At 46.3% G+C, this 19,835-nt stretch overlaps 1 protein-coding gene across 2 annotated transcripts in view; it reads left to right on the top strand.

Moving 5' to 3' along the window:
• The window catches only part of ADAMTSL3 (ADAMTS like 3), a 357,244-nt gene that overhangs the window by 331,655 nt on the left and 5,754 nt on the right, over positions 1-19,835 (top strand). For both annotated transcript variants that reach the window (XM_058736402.1, XM_058736403.1), the window contains 4 exons: positions 678-794; positions 7,155-7,338; positions 10,799-11,003; positions 16,984-17,084. In XM_058736402.1, the coding sequence (XP_058592385.1) occupies positions 678-794; positions 7,155-7,338; positions 10,799-11,003; positions 16,984-17,084 (607 nt within the window). The remainder of the gene's footprint in view (positions 1-677; positions 795-7,154; positions 7,339-10,798; positions 11,004-16,983; positions 17,085-19,835) is intronic.

Raw genomic sequence — 19,835 nt, 5'->3', positions numbered from 1 at the left:
GGAATGGAAGATTCTCAACCGATGGGCTTGACCAGCCTGCCTGATTGCTGAATGCGTTCCCCATGCTCTGAGAAGCGCCAGCCTTATCCCTCACTTCTGCTCCTCTCCACTCCTGAACCTGCATGGCTGCCTCAGCTCCGCCCTGCACACCTCTTCCCTTAGGGGTTCCTCCTGCCAAGCAGCTCATGACTTAGCTGAGGAATCAAGAACATCTTACATTGCCAATACATGGCGTCCCTCTGCCACCCTGCCCTCATGCTCGAGTTTCACTGCCTTTCAGAAAGGCCATCTCCCCCATGTGAAGTCCCCTATAAAACGTCACCCATTCTCCTGCTGCTGAGGTGTCCCTTAAGAGGAGGGGTTTTGCTGTTCTTAGATGCTTCTTCCAGCCCCTTTCGGCATTAGGGGGACTCCATTTTTTCCATCGTCTTAGGCTATAAACCCTGAAAACATGCAGACACCACGTTTTAGCACAGCTGTTCTAACTGAACACCGATAGCACCCCACACACCCCCACAGAACCCCCAGATTTGTGTGGGCCTGAACATCCGGGACAGAACATTTCATCGGCAGGAGCTGACTTCCTAGCGGCTGTCTTCTTTAAGAACACCCGAGCTGGAGTAAGAGGCAGATAATGTTTAACTGGTAAACAAGTACTCCTTCTTTCTCTCTTTCAGAACAAAGACGGTTGGACAGTAAAAGTGGATTTCCCAAGGACCAGAAAAAGCATAGGCTCCAGGCATCTGACACAGAAACCAGCAGCAGTGACCCAACAGGAGAAGCCCTACCTTCAGGTCGGAGATTTTGACTTCTTGAGGATTTGCCATTCGAGAGGCATGTGCGAGGAAAAGGATTTAGCTACAGGAGGCTCCGTATCTTGCCCTTCTCGATAAGTAAAATTATTCCTAGGCACTTGGCCGGCTTTTCCCTTGCCCTCAGGCTTCTGTAGCTCAACTCGTTCCTTCCATATCGAAACAGTTTTGAAAAAGAAATCGCTCCCGAGGAAGCCCGCGGGGCTCATGTCCCAAATGTGCATCGTTATTTGTGATAAAACAGGTGTTGGTTTTCCAGTTTCTAAACGGTGGCCAACTTGGTAAAATATTCACAGAGGGGAGATTTGCTAGGAATTCTGGAAATGATTCCTTCGTTCTTCTCTTTTTATAAATTCTTCCCTAGACTTACTAACTTTGTTAGGCATCGGTGTTCGGTCAGGAGAACCTGATCTCAGTATTCCAAGCTTGCAAAACTCTTCAGGAGGCCAAGAGAGAGAGGAAGGGTTAAGAAAGTCAGAAATTCCGAAAGCACAGAAGACCAGTACTGATGATCTCAGAGTCTTGTAGCTCAAAAATGGGTAAATCACAGAAGGACACAGAGAAGCTCCTGTTATCCTTCATGCTTTAGTTTCTACAGGAACAGTACTGGCTGCGTCATTTCACCCTTTTAAATCTTGAACGAGTGCCTCTCCTTTGCAGAAAGTATCCCAAAGAATAACTGTGTACATAGGGATTCTAAGAATGTAGTTCCCAGGCTCCCACCTTCTCGGATGCAGGAAGGGCCTGGAAGAAGGGAATAGTGCTGGGCCACCCATCAAACAGGCCAGCTCACGTTATTCATGTTATTTATGACATCATTCTCCAGGAGTATTTATATATTCTTCTCGTCTTTCAGGAATACTACTACCATTAGGAAATGCACTATTATCCATTTATGCAACATTTGTCTTAGTCTGTTTGAGCTGCTATAACAAAAACCACAGACCGGGTGGCTCATAAGCAACAGACATCTATTTCTTACAGTTCTGGAGGCCGGCAAGTCCAAGATCAAGGCACCCGCAGATCTGATGTCTGGTGAGGACTTCCTGGTTCACAGCCATCTTTTCACTGTGTCCTCCCATGGCAGGAGGAGTGAAGAAGCTCCCTGGGGTCTTTTTTATAAGGACTCTAGTCCCAATCATGGGGGCTCCTCCCTCATGACCCCATCCCCTCCCGTAGGCCCCCCCTCCTATGACCATCACATTGGATGTTAGGGTTTGTCATCTGAGTTTGGGGGAGACACACACATTCAGTCTACAGAAACGTTCTGCAAGTGTCTGCCCAGTGCTGGGGGAAAGAGGACTCTTCCCCCGGGAAAGCTCTTGCCAGGCTGGGGGAAAGAAAGGACCTAGCCCCTGGGAAGCTCACAGTTTGAAGAGGGAGGCAGTCATGTGAACAGGTGTTCTGAAGCGGTGTGACAAGTACTCTAATAGAAGGATGGCCAGGTCCACTGGCAGCACTGAGGAAGGGGCCCTGACTCTCTCTGGAGGAGACAACCAAGTCCTCACACAGGCCTCAGGGCTTGTTCTGGGAAGAGGAAGGACAGCATTCCAGGCAGAGGCACGGGAGGTGCAAAGGCAGATGGGGTTCCATGCAGAAGGGCACATGGGCCTAAGGAACTCCCTCGAATCAATTACTTTAAAAATTGGATATCATGATTCTGAAACCACTGGGACAGTTGAAGCCTTTGGAATATTTCAACATTGGCCTAACCAATGGCGCCTATCTCGTTTGACCACCTGCTACACACACATACCTACACACACATACACAAATACACATCCACATATTCACCAACTGGAATATGCCAGCCCTTCGGTGGATCCCTACTTCAGCGCTTCAAAGAGACTCATTTATTAATTTAACGAAGACTGGTTGAGCACCTAATACATAACGTGCCCTGTCCTGGTGGTGAACAGGACAGAAGAGCTCCCCGTGGAGTTGGTGCTCTAGTCAGGGAGGCGGACGACGAACAAGGAAACACACACATAAGATATTTCTCTGTGGTGAGTGCTATGAAGGAAACAAAATAGGATGATAGCACAGCAATTGCACATGGCCATTTTGGTGAAGAAAGTCAGGACCAGCCTCCCAAGGAGGTGATAGTTGAGCCCAGGTCTAGATGATGACATAGAGCCATTCATGCATAGGGATGAAGGAAGAGCCTCTCCCGCAGAGGGAAGTGAGCGCAAAGACCATTAACTGGGAACAAGCTTAATGTGGTCAGGAAACACAAAGAGGGATGCCTGGGCAGCTCAGTCAGTTAAGTGTCAAGCTTCGGCTCAGGTCATGATCTCGCTGTTCGTGAGTTCGAGCCCCTTGTCGGGCTCAGTGCTGACAGCTCAGAGCCTGGAGCCTGCTTCGGATTCTGTGTCTCCCTCTCTCTCTGCCCCTCCCTCACTCGTGCTCTTTTCTCTCTCAAAAAATAAACATTAAAAAAAACTTTAAAAAGAAAAGAAACACAAAGAAAACTCACATGATGTGGACACAGGTTGGGGGCAGAGGAAAAGGTGGATGAAACGAAGTTGGAGGGTTGCTGAGGACCAAATCATTCAGGGCTTTTAAGGTCAAGGTAAAGACTAGAATTTATTCCTGTTTTCCCAGCACCATTTGTTGAAGAGACTATCTTTTCCTCATTGTATATTCTGTCCTCCTTTGATCCTGATGTCTGTTTATGTGCCAGTACCTTACACACAAAGGATGAAACCGGACTATATATACATATACATATACATATACTTATACATATACATATACATATACATATACATATACATATACATATACATGCTGTATATGTAAACAGCATATACAAAAATAAACTCAAAATGGATTAAAGATCTAAATATGAGACCTGAAATGATAAAAATCCTAGAAGAGAGCACAGGTAGTAATATCTCTGACATTGGTCATAAAAACATTTTCCTAGATGTGTATTCTCAGAAAAGGGAAACCAAAGCAAAAATAAACAAATTGAACTACATCAAGAGAAAAAGCTTCTGCACAGGGAAGGAAACAATCACCAAAACAAAAGACAGCCTACTGAACAGGAGACATACCTGATAAGGGGTAATATGCAAAATACATGAAGAACGTAGGCAGCTCAACATCAAAATAACCTATAGTCTGCCTAAAATGGGAAGAGGACCTGAACAGACATTTTTCCAAGGAAGACATACAAATGGCCAACAGACATATGAGAAGATGTTCAACATCACTCATTATTAGGGAAATGCAAATCAAAACCATGATGAGATATCACCTCATACCTGTCAGAACAGCTAGGATCAAAAAGACAAGAAAACAGCAAGTGTTGGCGAGGATGTGGAGAAAATGGAACCCTTGGGCACCATTGGTGCGAACATTGGTAAATTGGTGCAGCTGCTGTGGAAAACACTATGGAGGTTTCTCAAAAGCTTAAAAATAGAACTACCAGATGGCCTAGTAATTCCACTATTGGGTATTTAGCCAAAGAAAATGAAAACACTAATTTGAAAAGGTATACGCACCCCTGTGTTTATAGCGGCGTTATTTAACAATAGCCGAGATAGGGAAGCAATCCAAGTGTCCATCGGTAGATGAATGGATAAAGAAGATTTGGTGTATATATACACAATGGAGTATTAGCCATAAAAAAACACAAAATCTCGCCACTTGCAACAACATGGATGGAGCTAGAGGGTATAACGCTAAGGGAAATAAGTCAGAGAAAGACAAAACCATATGATCTCACTCACGTATAGAATTTAAGAAACATAAACAAAGGAAAAAAGAGATTAAAAAAACACTCTTAAATACAGAAAACTAACTGATGGTGGCCAGAGGGGAGGTGAGTGAGGGGATGGGTGAAATAGGTGATGAAGATTGAGTACATTTATCTTCATGAGCACTGAATAGTGTACAGAACTGTTGAATCACTAGATTGTACACCTGAAACTACTGTAACACTGTGTTAATTATACTTCAATTTAAAAAAATTCTAGAGCTGATTCCTAAAACACACAAAGCTATTGAGAAGTCTTACATGAGAGTGAATGTGATCTTTTCAAATGCTCTTGTATCCAAAATCATTAACCGTAAACCAAAAAACAACGATCAATTGGAACCTCATCAAGATTATTAAAATCTGGTCATCAAGGACACCTTTAAGAATACGGATAAGTCATAGATTGGGAAGAAAGATTGGCAGAACGTATGTCTGATGAGGAATTCCTATCTAGAATATATAAAGAACTCCTACAAGATAATCATGAACCCTCCCATCCCCCAAAAGAGACAATGGGCAAAACACTTGCACAGATGGTTCACAAAAGAAGATATACAGTGGCATGGAAACACAGGGAAATGACAATTAAAACCACTACTGGAAGAGTGAAAACAAAAACACCGACAGTGCCAGATTTTGGCAAGGATGTGAAGCTGCCGAAACTCTTATACATTGGTGGTTAGTACGTAATCTGGTACAACCCCTCCGCAAAACCGTGTTGGTGCTTTCTGATAAAGCTAACCACACACCTACCTTGGACCCAGCAATTCCGCTCGCAGATATTTATGCAAGAAATGTGAAGACATGGTCACAAAAAAATGTGCCCAAGAATGCTCATAGCAGCCTTCCCTTCATAATGACCATGACAAGGAGAATGGATAAACAAAGCATGGTATATTCAGACACTGGAATATTATTTAGCAATAAAAGAGAAGGGACTACTGATATGCACATCAATACGAGTGAATCTCAGAAATGTTATGCTCAGCAAAAGAAGCCAAATGCAAAAGACTGCATGCATGAAGTCCCAGAACAGGGACACTAGTAGTGAATACTGATGGAGATGAATTAGTAATTGCCTGGTGGGGGAGGGGAATTGATGAAAATAAATTCAGATTAAAATAATTGATTAAAATAACCTAATTAATCATTAACACTGATTAAATCAAGAGGAAACCTTTTTGGGTGATGAAGTGTGTTATGCCTTGTTTTGGATCACAGTTACAAATGTACATACAATTGGGAAAACTCATAAAACAGCACACCTGATTTCTGAGCATTTGATTGTATGTGAATTACACCTCAATGCAAAAAAAAAAAACAACCCACAAAGACAAAAACCCACGTTTTTAAAGAAATGCACGTGTCCTGCCTTGAAGTGCCAAGGTGTGTTTGTGAAGTATGACATAGTAGAAAGAGTTAGATGTGGGGTCAGACACACGTGGAGGTCCTTCCTTCTGGTTGTTCCTTCTGGAGGAAGGACCTTGTGCAAAGTCACTTGGCTTTTTTCCCCACTTTGGCAGATAAAACCGATCTAATTCACAAGATGGCCACAAGGATAAGTGAAAAATTGATGGCCAAGTATCTAATTCCATACTCGTCACCTGGGAGGTTCTCCATAAACCCAGCTATTTTTAAAAAACTGTTTTGAATAACCGTCATCCTGGAGGCCCAACTAAAAATATGTCCTGTTCTGTTTTGCCAATGATGCCATATGCAACTTAAGACAAAAATTCAAAAATCAGCAGGAAAATCTGGAAAACAATAAGTTACAGAAATCGCTCTGCTCTGTGAGGGAGTCTGTGGACACAGCTGGTAGCCATCAATTACTTGTGATTGTGACGGGAAAATCTGGCACCTTCTGTGGTCGCACACACATCTTTCCTCATCGTATTGTACCTCATCTTTTTACCGAGTGTCCAAAGGGAAGGGAAAGGCCGTTTGGAACGAGGACTGAAATTAATAAGCCACAACTCCTGGAGGCGGTCAGCCTCAACTTTGCTAAAGGGAACTCCCATTTTTACCTTTCCAGATGGTCTCCGTGACAAATTATTTATGCAGTTCCAGGAGTAAGCTGAGGTTTAGATTAAGAAGTAATGGAAAAGTAAGAATGGAACGAAGTGCATTTTTAACCTTACTGCTTAATCCAAGGTCCCGCTAAACGGCCTTTCATTTCTCTGCCTGATCCACTTTTGAGACACAGAACTGGTGAGAGCGACCCCTGGAGACCTCCTCCCTCCTGTCCTCTTGGCGCTGCTTGGAGAATGCCGAAGAGGCAGCCCGCTGCCCAGAACACCTCCTCCCTCTCTCTGGGATGCTTCTGGCAGGTCCAGCTGGTCTCCAATAGCCTCTCTTCCAGCCTGTGGCCCAAGGGGCCCTCGCCGGCCACCGCCCCCACCAGTTATTACAATAAGTCACTGGAGGGAAAATGAAATGCACTGTGTGATGGGTTTACTCTCTCTGTGCTCCTCAAAGAACCAGACCGGCAGCCCCTGGTGGTCTTCGGCCGCGTCCCCTCCAGCCTCATCATCATATCTCATTCGGGGCTGTCGTGACATGTCATTTCCTTTCTGCAGAGCCTTTTTGGGAGCTCGGTAACTGGACGCATTGTTCTGCCAGCTGCGGGCACTTGGGAGCCCGAGTTCGGAGACCCCGGTGTGTGACGGCCAACGGGCAGGAAGTGAGTGAGGCCCTTTGCCATCACCTCCAGAAGCCGCTGGCTGGGTTTCAGCCCTGTAACATCCGGGACTGCCCCTCGAGGTAGGTGTCATTGCTCTTACCTGTACCAGCTTTTTGCTTGTGTTCGAAGGCTCGCTAATTTGGATTTACGGCCGCGATCGCGGAGGTGCGTTTAGCTGGGACTCGGTACCAGGCATTCTGCTAAGGGCTTCATGTGGCTCATTTTGCAGGCACCTCGTTAGTTTCCTGTTTTGTAGGTGGGAAGGTTGCCCCAAGGCCACACAGCTGCAAAGGCCAGAGTTCAAACGGAGAAGGCAATCTGTGTTCAGAGCCTTTGCCCTTGATCGCTGCTCAGGTCTGCTCCCTTGCACTCACAGTGCTACCTCGTCCTTAGTGGAGCTGGTTCTGTGGGTCGAGCCTCGGAGGTCCTGTTCAGAGTGCCCATCCCTAGATTCCACCCTGGCAGTGAAGACCACTAATGACCTTTCTATGTAACGGATGACAGAAGTCAGTAATTTTTGAACGTCCAAAATCCAACTCCTGATCTCCACCAAGCCCGTTCCGCCACTAGGCTTCTGGATTCAGTGACTGTGTCCCAGGCCCCCCACTCTTTCCCACCTGCATCTGTTCTTGTCCGTTTCCACGGTTCGTGCGGGAGCTCACGCCATCAATGCCCCTCACGTGGACTGCTCCAGGAGCCTCCTGATTCTTGCCCCCCCCCCCCAGAGGGCTCTTCCCACTGTAAGCAGAATCGTCTTTAAAACACATATTCACCATGATGTTTCTTTGTTTAAAACCCTTCAAACACTCCTCGTCATTCTTAGGGCAAAAGCCAAAATCCCTAGCACTGGGTTATGTATGTCTTACGCATTTTTTCACCTTGTGTCTAAAATAGCGCTTTACATGGGGCACTTGGGGGCTCAGCCGGTTAAGCCTCTGACTTCAGCTCAGGTCACGATCTTGTGGTTCGTGGGTTTAAGCCCCAGGTCGGGCTCTGTGCTGACAGCTGGGAGCCTGGAGCCTGCTTCGGATCCTGTGTCTCCCTCCCTCTCTCTGCCCCGTCCCCGCTCGCGGTCTGTCTGCCTCTGTCTCTGTCTCTCTCTCAAAAGTAAACAGACATTAACAATCTTTTAAAATAGTGTCTAACACACACACTTGCTGCCTGACCGATGGCGTGCGGCCAAGAACAGAAGCCCCTCCGTGCTTGGGTCTCGGGCTGCCACTCTGTGTCACTGCTGGTCTCGTCCGGCCTGGTTATCTGACCTCCACTCCACGCCCTTTTCTTGGCTCTCAGATGTGCCATTCTCCTGACTCAGAGTCTTTGCACATGCCGCTCCCGCTACCTAGCACGCTGTTCCCTCTCTTTGCACTTAGACGTTTCCGTTCGTCTATTTTCAGGGAGACCGTCCCTGACCTTCCCCTCCGAGCACAGCCAGGGCCCCGTGCTGCTTGGGTCTCCTGCTTCTTTATCATCTGTCTTTATCGCTCTTCCCACAGTCCGTCTCGTTGTCCCGCTAGACTGTCTGCCCTACAGTAAACCCACAGCTGTTTGCGGGACACTTTATCCCAGCACTTAGCACAACGTCCGCCCCATTATGCACCCTCCACAGGTATGTGTGAAGTGAATGAATGGTTTCATTGAATCACATAGTCCCTAGCGGAGAACTGAGCAAATAGCACCGAAGTCTCCAGGAAAATAAAATAATAATGATAATAATAGCAGTAGCATTTATTGAGCACAACTATGCAGCAGATGCTATTACCAACCTCACTTTACTGAGGAGAAAATGGAGGCCGTGCAAACGTTAGAGAGTCTGTTGCCCTTGTGCGAACGCCCACGCCGGATCCGCTGACCTGGGCCTTGGAGGAGGTGGGGGGCAGGTCACACTGGGAGGACGTTCTCAGAGGGCCACGGCTGTTGGAGGCCCCCTGGCCGACGTGTCTCCCGGTGCCCGTCATTGGAAGGTCTCTTGGCTGAGTCATCGCTCCCTCAGGAAACAGCCATCTGATGCCGCAGGAAGCCGCGGGGGCTGGGTTGTGTCACCTCTTGGTTCTTACAACGTGAAAAGAAATTTATCAGCAGCCTCATTTATTAAACGTTCTCAAGCTTTTGCGCAGCCCTAGAGTACACAGTCCTACGCTTTCACACCTACAAGAGGCAGACAGAAGTCACCCCACTCTGGGGCCCTTCACGTCGAGAGTCCTTTGTCTTTCTGTGCCGTGGATGCCTCTGGGTTGCCTGGAGAAGCCTGTGGCTCCCTTCTCAGAGCAAGGGGTTTTGTTTGTTTGTTTGTTTGTTTGTTTGTTTTAAGATTTTTGAACATGTGTTTATTTTTGAGAGACAGAGCATGAGTGGGGGAAGGGTAGAGAGGAAAGAGACACAGAATCCGAAGCGGGTTCCAGGCTCCATGCTGTCAGCACAGAGCCCGATGCAGGGCTTGAACTCACGAACCGTGACATGGTAACCTGAGTCCAAGTCAGATGTTTAACCGACTGAGCCACCCACGCGCCCCGAGCAAGGGTTTTAAGTCTGTAAAATAGAATACATTTGATCACAAAGGAAACCAATTATGCTGAAATACAGTACTAAAATATTTAAAAATTATGATACAATAATAGATTTGCTTCTCCATTAATACACTAAATGGTAAGCTCTCTGGTACATTAGTTTTGCAGCGGTGGTGAATATACATGGCATTTTGAGATGCCTGCTGCAATTGTAATGTCATGTAAAAATATCTGTGGTTTCCATCGGTAACAAAATCACACAGGTATTGTTAAAACTGCTGTATTTTGCAGCTGAAATTCTTATAACTGAAGGAGGACTCAAATTATATCTCAGTGACAGTGAAGATCTAATTCTTTGCCCATCCAGGCCCGTGGTCCCTTGGAGAGCCACAGGGCTCAGGTTAGGAACCCGTGCTCTGCGGTAAACCAGCCAACCTTGAACATATTTAGTGACACAGCACTCCATCTCAGACACGTCCCGTTCCAAGTGTCCTGTGTCATTAAAGTGTGAACTTCAGGGTCAGATAAACCTAGAATCCAGTCCCAGCTCCATTGGCACGTAGTTATCTGTGACCACGACCAAGTTATTTACCCCTTTGGACGTTGGTTTCTTCCCTCCAAGAATAGGGATAACATGTAAATCTCTCAGAGCAAACAGCGCATCGGTGCTTTGAAAATATTTCCTTCCCTTTGGTTTCGATGAATTGAAACCCACTTTTTTTTTTTTAATTTCCACCGCATTTTGCCGTAGCTCTCCTCTCTGGAGCCATGCAAGTGCTCTTATATACTTGGAGACGGCCCTACCCCACCCCTGTGTTCCTCGTTTCCACCTGCCAATTCTGGTTACTCCCCTGAATAAAAGAAAAGCTGAGAACAGAGCTGGGAGCTCTCTATGGTGCTGTCCATCCCTCTAGAGAAGTGTATGGCCCCCAAACGGTCGCAGTGTTAGCACTGGTTTTTTTCCTTTTCGAGACACTCCCTGTATTGTCGGACATCCCTGTCCTTCCTAAGCTGCCGTAGTTTTTGTTCCCAGGTGGCTCACAGGTGCCTGGTCGGAGTGCTCTGTGTCTTGTGGGGAAGGATTCCGCAGTCGCCAAGTGACGTGCGTGCACACCAGAGCCAATGGAACCACGCAGGTGACGTCTCCGAGGGCCTGCGCTCCCAAAGACAGGCCTCTGGGAGGAAGGCCATGCTCCAGTCACCCGTGCGGCCAGTGGGTCGTTGGACCGGGGGGCCAGGTAAAGCTGGACCAATCTAGTGTTTTCAGGGTACCGGAATCATCACTTTCCTTCTAATGCATTATTTTCGATTTGGGGGGCAGGTGGTCTGATTGATCTCTAAAACGAATGTAGGTGCCTGACCTCCAGGATTAGAGCTGGAGTGTCTCTGTGTCTTCTGATACAAAGGCAAATCACAGTCGGGTTCTTTGAATGCAGCCGTGCAGGAACAAGCTCCCGGGCTGACGAGCAGCCTTCAAGAAAAGGAGGAGAGGGACATTAGTAATGAGGGCACAAAAGTCTCATAACCCTCCCCCAATACCACCTGGAACAACAGTGTAAATAAAAAAATATTCGGGAAAACAATTCTAAAGAAATGTGTAGGAACCTTATTAGCCTGCTAACGGCTGCTGAAACAGAATACCACACGCTGGGTGCCTTCAAGAGCAGAAGTTTATTTTCTCACAATTCTGGACGCTGGAAATCCAAGATCGAGTTCTGTCAGAGTTGGTTTCGGTGAGACCTCTCTTTCCGGCTTAGACAGTCACCTTCTCACTGTGTCCTCATGTGACCTCTTCTCTGGAGAGAGAGAGAGACAGAGAGAGAGAGAGAGAGAGAAAGAGATGTCTGGGGCCTCTTCTTCTTCTTATAAAGACAATATTCCCGAGAGATTAAGGCCCCACCTTTACGTCTCCATTAAACCTTTAATACCTCCCTGTAGCACCTGTCACATTGGGGGTTAGAGCTTCAACATATACATTTTGAGGGGACGCAGTTTGGTCCGTAACATTCCGCCTTCTGGTCCCCGCCCCCAAGTCCATGTCCTTGTCGTGCGCAAAGTACACCCATCCCATCCCAATATCCCTAGAAGTCTTAACCCATTCTGTCCTCAGTTCAAGTCCAGAGTCTCACTAAATGCCACATACGCCAGGCATGGGTGAGAAGTGAGTCGTCCTGAGAGAGAATCCCTCTCCTGCTATGAAGCTGTAAAAGCAGACAAGTTATGGCCTCTGAACTACGGGGGCGGGACAAGTGGAGAAAGAAAAAGAAAGAAAGAAAAGAAAGAAAGAAAGAGAGAGAGAGAGAGAGAGAGAGAGAGAGAGAAAGAAAGGAAGAAAGAAAGAGAGAAGGAAGGAAGGAAGGAAGGAAGGAAGGAAGGAAGGAAAGAAAGAAAAGAAAGAGAGAGAGAGAAAGAAAGAAAAGAAAGAAAGAAAGAAAGAAAGAAAGAAAGAAAGAAAGAAAGAAAGAAAGAAAGAAAAGAAAGAAAGAAAAGAAAGAGAGAGAGAAAGAAAGAGAAAGAAAAGAAAGAGAAAGAAAGAAAAGAAAGAAAGAAAGAGAAGGAAGGAAGGAAAGAAAGAAAGAAAGAAAGAAAGAAAGAAAGAAAGAAAGAGAAGGAAGGAAGGAAAGAAAGAAAGAGAAGGAAGGAAGGAAGGAAAGAAAAAGAAAGAAAGAAAGAAAGAAAGAAAGAAAGAAAGAAAGAAAGAAAAGAAAGAGAGAGAGAAAGAAAGAAAGAAAGAAAAGAAAGAGAAGGAAGGAAGGAAAGAAAGAAAGAGAAGGAAGGAAGGAAGGAAAGAAAAAGAAAGAAAGAAAGAAAGAAAGAAAGAAAGAAAGAAAGAAAGAAAGAAAAGAAAGAGAGAGAGAAAGAAAGAAAGAAAGAAAGAAAGAAAGAAAGAAAGAAAAGAAAGAGAAAGAAAGAAAGAAAAGAAAGAAAGAAAGAGAAGGAAGGAAGGAAAGAAAGAAAGAAAGAGAAGGAAGGAAGGAAAGAAAGAAAGGGAAGGAAGGAAGGAAGGAAAGAAAGAAAGAAAAAGAAAGAAAGAAAGAGAAAGAAAGAAAGAAAGAAAGAAAGAAAGAAAGAAAGAAAGAAAGAAAAAAAAAAAAAGAAAAGAAAAAAAGGAAGGAAGGAAGGAAGGAAGGAAGGAAGGAAGGAAGGAAGGAAGGAAGGAAGAAATTGGAAAAAGGGGTGATGGGTCCCAGTCAAGACCAGAATCTATCAGGGTCAATTCCATCAGATCTTAACGCTTGAGGTTAATCTTCTTTGGCTGGATGCTCACCCTCCAGACCCACCAGGACAATGGCATTGCCCCCGTGGCCCTAGACAGCAGCCTCCCCCATGTGACTCTTTGGAGTGGTCCTGCCCGTGACGCACTAGGCAGGGGCAGGCAGGCCCACGAGAATTGATAGGGGGGCCCCACTCTCCTCTGAAAGTGAGGAGCAAACAGCCTTGACCCTGTGTGCAGTGGGACCGACAGACTTGGTGAGCTCTGAATCCAGGTCATTCTTCCCTCTTCCTGAAGGATGAAACATGTTGGCAGCTGAATGGCTTTATCCCATCCTGTAGAATCTGTAGTTTCTAAAGCTTTCCTTACCCGGGTCCCAACTATGTTCCTTTGGTCCAAACTGGCAATGTCTCTGATGGTGCCATCTTGTCTCTAGCCCTGGCTTCCACTGAGATGGCTGAGTAACTCCATGGCCAATCTCCTTATAAAGCGATCGCCCAGCCACACCCTTCGTGTTCTCTCCACAGAACGTATGTTCTCATCCTTCGACATGTGGATAGACTGACACTTTCCGGAATCCTCCAGTTGTGGTTCCTTTTTGCCCAACGGTTCCTTCAGTTTATGTCTGTCCACTGATGTTCCAATATCATCAGTAAGAGGAAGCCAGGCTGCACGTTCCACACTTTGCTTAGGAATCTCCCCAGTGAAATATCCGATTTCATCACCCACAAAGTCTAGCATCCACAAAACACTAGAACACGATTCGCCCACGGTTTTGCCACTTTAGAGTGATGTTTGCCTTTCCTCTGATTCCTAGAGGCGTGGTCCTTACTTCCCCCTAAAACCTCGCCAGAATCCCCCTTAATGTTTGTACAGTAAAGCTTTGGTCTGCGAGCACAATTCATTCTGGAAACACTCTTGTAATCCAAAACACTTGTATCTCAAAGCGAATTTCCCCATAAGAAATAATGGAAACTCGGATGTTTTGTTCTACAATCCAAAAATATTCATATAAAAATGATTATAATCCTGTAATGTAATGCAAAATAATAAAGAAAATACAAAATGTAAAGAAAAATAAGTTAACCTGCACTTACCTTTGAAAACCTTCACACTGGTGTGAGGGAGACAAGAGAGGAGGGTGATTGTGTAGCACGACTTTCACGATCACTAACAGAATCAGTGCTATCTATTGGCTCAATGGAACCCTTTTCTTTTCGTGCAAGTTTAACAAGGAGCCTATCCAATGACCTAGAATGAAGCAAAGCATTCCTAAGCTCGCTCTTGTCCGGAAAAGCAAAGGACTCTCCCAAGGTGCTTTGAAGTGACAAAAAATACACCAGCGCCAGTTGTGGGCACCTTCCAATGTTCTGAAAAATCGCTGATCTCTGCCAAACACCGCAGCCTGAGACCGAGCATCTGAACGTGGGAGACGATTACCCACAATCCTGCAGCGAGAGAGAGCGAGAGACGGAGGGAGAGAGAAGGAGAGAGAGAAGAACCACTGGGCTCAGTTGTGATCATGTGATATCCTGCGTCACGTCCTACTCGTATTGCAAGACACCGCTCGTTTATCAAATTAAAATTTATTAGAAATGTTTGCTCGTCTTGCGGAACACCCGCAGAACAAGTTACTCGCAATCCAAGGTTTCACTGTACTAATAACAACATCCTCTTCAAGGCAACCAAGTTTTTTCTAGCCCGCACCTCAAAACTCTTCCGGCCTCTACCCATCACCCAATCCCTGAGCTGCTTCCACACTTTTAAATATTTGTTACAGTAGCACCCCACATTTCAGTACCAAAATCTGTATATCTCCATTAGCCAGGGTCCTCCAGAGAAACAAACCAAGAGGGTGTGTGTGTGTGTGTGTGTGTGTGTGTGTGTGTGTCAAGAGATTTATTATAAGGAATTAACTCATGCAGTTATGGAGGTTGACAAGTCCCAAGAGCTGCAGACAGCTGCTATTGTCATTCTAGCCCAAAGGCCAGCAGGCTAGAGACCCAGTGGTTCGGTTCAAGTCCAGAAGCAGGAAAAAGCCGATATCCCAGTTCAAAGACAGTCTGAGTCAGGACGAGTTCTTTCTTACTTGGGGGGGAGGGCCAGTCTTTGTGTTCTCTCCAGCCCTTCAACTGATTGGGTGAGACCCACCCACGTTAGAGGGAACAGTGTGCTTTCCCCTGACTACTGATTTCAATGTTCATCTCATCTAAAAACACCCTCCCAGAAGCACCCAGAATCGTGCTTGGCCAAATATCCGGGCACACCGTGGCCCAGCCAAGCTGACACTTAAAATTAACCAATAAAGAAAATTATCCCATGAAGAAAAATAGAAGACACGGTTGAAAACATTGTTGAAAAGTAGGCCGAATAAAGGAACCCTCTAAACTGTAAAGGTGTCTGCTTCCTTAAATGAGGCGAAACATGTGATATAATTAATTCCAGCTAAGACTACGGCAGAATGCTTTTTGGGAACTTAAGATAATTTTGACATTCACACGGGAGAACAAACGAGCACAGGAAATTTGGGGGAAAATCGACTCACTAGAGGTGCGGAGAGACCTTCTGACTGTGGTGTTTCAGCTGCCGCGAAGCAGCTTTAAGTGAGATAGTACAGCGTCAGTGCGGGACAGTAGCCCCGAGTCGCGCAGTGTAATGAGTACGACACACACAGACCCATGTTAAGCGGGCTCAATGTTCAAAGGTAATTAATCACAGGGGAAGAATTGCTTTAAAAAGCTAGTGTTAAACTACCAAAGGTTGTTTTTTTTTTTTTAAAGAAAATTAAAGAAGATCTAAATAAATGGAAAGGCATCCCATATTTATGGATCAGAATACTTAACGTGAAGCTGAGAACACTTTCCACATTGATCGACGGATTCAACACAATCCCCATAAAATCTCCCAGCTGGCTTCTCTGCAGATACTGACGAGCTGATCCCTAAAATTCATATGGAAATAGAAAGGACCCGGAATTACCAAAACCATCTTGAGAAAAGAACAAGGTTGGAGGGCTCAGACTTCTTGGTTTCAAAACTTAGCACAGAGCTGTAGTCATCCAGGCAGTGTGGGTAGACAGGGGCTAGGCCTAGAGATTGCTAGAATAGACTTTAGCTTAAGGTGGAGAGATAAATTTCTGTATCAGTGTCGGTTGGCTTCCTACAAAGGGGACAAGACCATTCAGTGGAGAAAGAATAACCTCTCTGGCAAATGGTTCCAGACAACTGGATATCCGCACGCACAGAAGAATGAAGTTGGACCCCTCGCTTATACCGTATGCAAGAGATTAACTCCAAGTGTATCAGAGACCTAAATTCAAGAGCTGAAACTACAGAGCTCTTGGAAGAAATGTAAACATGAATCTTCATGCTTTGGGTTAGCAAGTGGATTTTTAGGTACGATACCGAAAACGATGACAATGTAGTTGGGCTACATGAAAATTAAACACCTTTGTGCTACAAAGGGCATGACTGAGAAGGTGAACAGGAATAGAATCGGCGTGAGGGCAAGGCCTTTTCAAAGATAAAACAAAGTATAAGGAAAAAGTAATATGCATTATGACATGAAAATTTAAGAATTGCACGTCAAAAAACTTTTTTTTTTTTTTTAATAACTGAACTCAACACAGAAGCCTCCGCTTTTGCACAGGGCAGGAAAACCCAAACTTGACAGTTGCCTATGCTTTTAAGCACAGTCCTATCAGGACCTAAGCCCTGTCGATTACAGATTGGCCCTGTTCTTTTCCCTTCTCCCCAGAGATGGTCTAAGTTTCCGGGCGGGGGAGGGGGAAAGTGGAGGTGGAAGGTCCTCGGGTGTCTTCTTGGCCCTGAAGGAGGGCTGCCTGGTCCTCAGAGCTGCACCCCCACCCTCCCTGACCTCCCCTGGGGACAGCTGGTTCCCTGTAGCCGACCTTCCCCCGGCAGTGCCCCTCCGTACATGACCTTGGTACCACAGCATGCCTGAGCTCACAAGGTCGTCCGTGCTGCACTCTGCTTTCGTTACAGTGCCCTGCGCGTTGCCTGGGTCGCACAGCGAGGATGCCACAGCATCGCGCAGCTTGTCAAGGCCACAACAGCTCTGACTCGGGCTGTGACGACAGAAGCAGGTACTGGCCCTGCCCTCGGGCGACGCGAAACCTCTCCCGCCCCGGTCAGTGGCTGTGGCCGCCTGGGAATGGAATGATGTCTCCTGTCTACTCCCTTCTCATAATTGATTCCTATACCGCCATCCTGGGCAGTACGCATTATACTGAAATATCAGTTATCACGTACTGTTACAGTTACAAGTCATTTGAACGTTAAACAGGTAGAGAGATACCCCAAAGAGGGGAACAGAATAGAGTAGCAGTGAGAATATTTTTCCTTCCGTACACAAAGTTGGTAAAGCCTAATAACACTGAAGTTCACAGATGAAATCTTCCTCATGTTTTCAGTGAACTACTTACTGTATTCCTCCGCTTAGAAACTATTTTGATAGTTTTGTTTTGTTGAACTATTTTGGCACAGTGGTTTAGCAGAGAATGACAAAGGCGTTTGCCTGGTTAAGGGGCTTAAACCAGAAAGGACTCTGCTTTCCTCTTAGTAGAAGTCTAAGCTGGTGGATGGCTTAGGGTAGAAGGTGTTGTTCCATGAGGTCACGCAGAGACCCAGACTCCTTCCCCCCCCCCCCCCCCCCCCCCCGCCCCACCGTCCCAGAGAGGCGAGCCCCAGCCAGCCCAGAGTGGGGGAGAGAGCCGAAAGCACGTGAATGAGAGACTTTGGACTTCTCCCACTCTCGCGTTGTGTGATCGGGGTTACCTGGCCTCCGCGTGTGCGGGAGGGAGCGTTACCGTCCGTGTACAATTACAGTCGGGAGGTTTTGAGTAGCTGCTCTAATGTAAAGTACCTAAGAAGCCTGGCTTGTCGAAGATGCTCCATATATGGCTCCTTTTCCCTCCTTCCGCCCTGAGTGTTGCTGGAAAAAATGAGATGACCTTGAAAGCTGGCTCACTTTCCATCTTGAGCCTTCAGTAAGGCTTGGCGACACAGCATCAGCTGTGGTTCCTATTCCCACAACACAGCTCAGGCCAGAACTATTTTCCTCAAATGGAAAATGTTTGGAACAGCTGCCCTCCTTCTCAACAGGCAACCTAGTTCTGTCTTTTGCTGAGAAGACAGAGACCACACACAGATTGATATCAATTATCCCAGATGTTTTACTTTGCATTCTCAAAGGAACACTTACAACACAGACACTTACCTGCGTGGATTGAGCTTTCTGGATGTATTTTCCTGACACTTGTTTTTTTTCTCCTTATCGATACTTCTTCCCCATCTTAGTACATAAGATTCACTTTGTTCTTTCTCGTTGTTGTATTTCACATTACCTCATTCCATTGCTGATGGACATTTGATTGTTTGGGGTTTTTTTTTTTTGTTTGCGTGTGTGTTTGTTTTTGCTATTACAAATACTGCCGTAGGCATTTTAGAACTGCAGTAGGCATATATCTTTCTGCACGAAGGGTTGTATTCTTAGAGGATAGTTTTTGGTATGGAATGGGATTGACAGGGCTGTTCATTCTGATACTAAGTTACCATCAAAATTGCCTTTTCCGGGAGTATATGAGAGTTCCCCCCTTTTCATGAACATTTTAATAGGTTTTCAGTCTTTGTGAAAATTTTTGTCAATCTGATGGGTGAAAAATCACATCTTACTGTAATTCGTACTTTTCTGATTACTTTTTATATGCCTTTTGGCTCTTTGTATTTTTTTCGCAAACCCATCCACTTTTTTCCATCCCTCCCACGATTACCGGCAGCCAGGCCGTCCAACTGGTCACCCTCCACCTGCTGCTCCTTTCCAGCCCAGCCCCCACACTGCAGCCTGAGCAATCCTTTCCAGAACCACGTCTGATCGCACCTCCACGACACCCCACCGCCCTGTGGGATTAAAGTCCCGCTAGAGGCTTCCCTGGCTCTGAGTAGGAAGGGTGGCCAAAGTATGCAACGTGGCCTAGAGAACACTGCACAGTCAACTCTTCCCTGCCCTCACCGCCTCATCCCAGACCTCACACACCCCCACTGTTGGTGCTGCAGCCACGTTGTCTTTCCTCCAGGACACGTGCTAGATTCGTCACACCCTCTCCAACCAATGGCAGCGAAAATAAGATGCCAAGACATACTAGAGAGGATCAAAGGCATGGAGGGGTCTATCAGGAGGCTCAGTTGTGTGACAAAGTGGGGTTTTAGGAAAAGAGTTGTGGAGATGAACCAAAACGGTGGAAGCATTTAGAAGAAAGAATAGAAGAAAAATTCCTGGAGCTGGGGGGAGGCGAGGAGGGGTCAAGTTGCCTTTCATTTTCTCCGTCATCTCTGCTTCCTCCAGGCTTGGCCGCCCTGCTGTTACATCCCGGTGCTTTTCTCTCGCGCTGTTAGCTTTCCAAAATTGAGACGTTGAGGAGGACTCGTAGAAACAGGGTTGCTTTGCGATTTTTAGCACCATTTCTACTCTCCTGTTTTCTACAGGGAAGCACAGGTGTGTGTAGCACCCATGCCCAGACTGTGTCCCCCTCGCTCAGATGTCCCCACGTCCCCATCCCCAGTCCTGTCCCCGGCTGGGAGGAGGTGGGATCTCTGTGCTGGACCAACCTTAGGTTCTTTCTCTGGGTCCTCAATCAATGCCCAGCCTCCGGAACTTCTGCTTCCGTGTTGGTCCCTAGCTCCCCGTGTCCTCCTATCTGTCATGGGCTCTGTGGCTCCTCCTGCCCGCCCCTTCCGCTCCCCACCCCGGGACCTGCCTTCCATCAGAGCAGAGATTGGCCCCGTCAGTTTGTGTCCTTCGGGCCCCTGAAACAACAAAAGTCAGCTCGGAATGATTT

The sequence above is a fragment of the Neofelis nebulosa genome, chromosome 7 (genome assembly GCF_028018385.1).
Source record: "Neofelis nebulosa isolate mNeoNeb1 chromosome 7, mNeoNeb1.pri, whole genome shotgun sequence".
In the NCBI taxonomy this organism is placed as follows: domain Eukaryota; kingdom Metazoa; phylum Chordata; class Mammalia; order Carnivora; family Felidae; genus Neofelis; species Neofelis nebulosa.
Note: the sequence above shows the minus strand (reverse complement) of the source record. Positions and strands in the feature narration are given on the sequence as shown.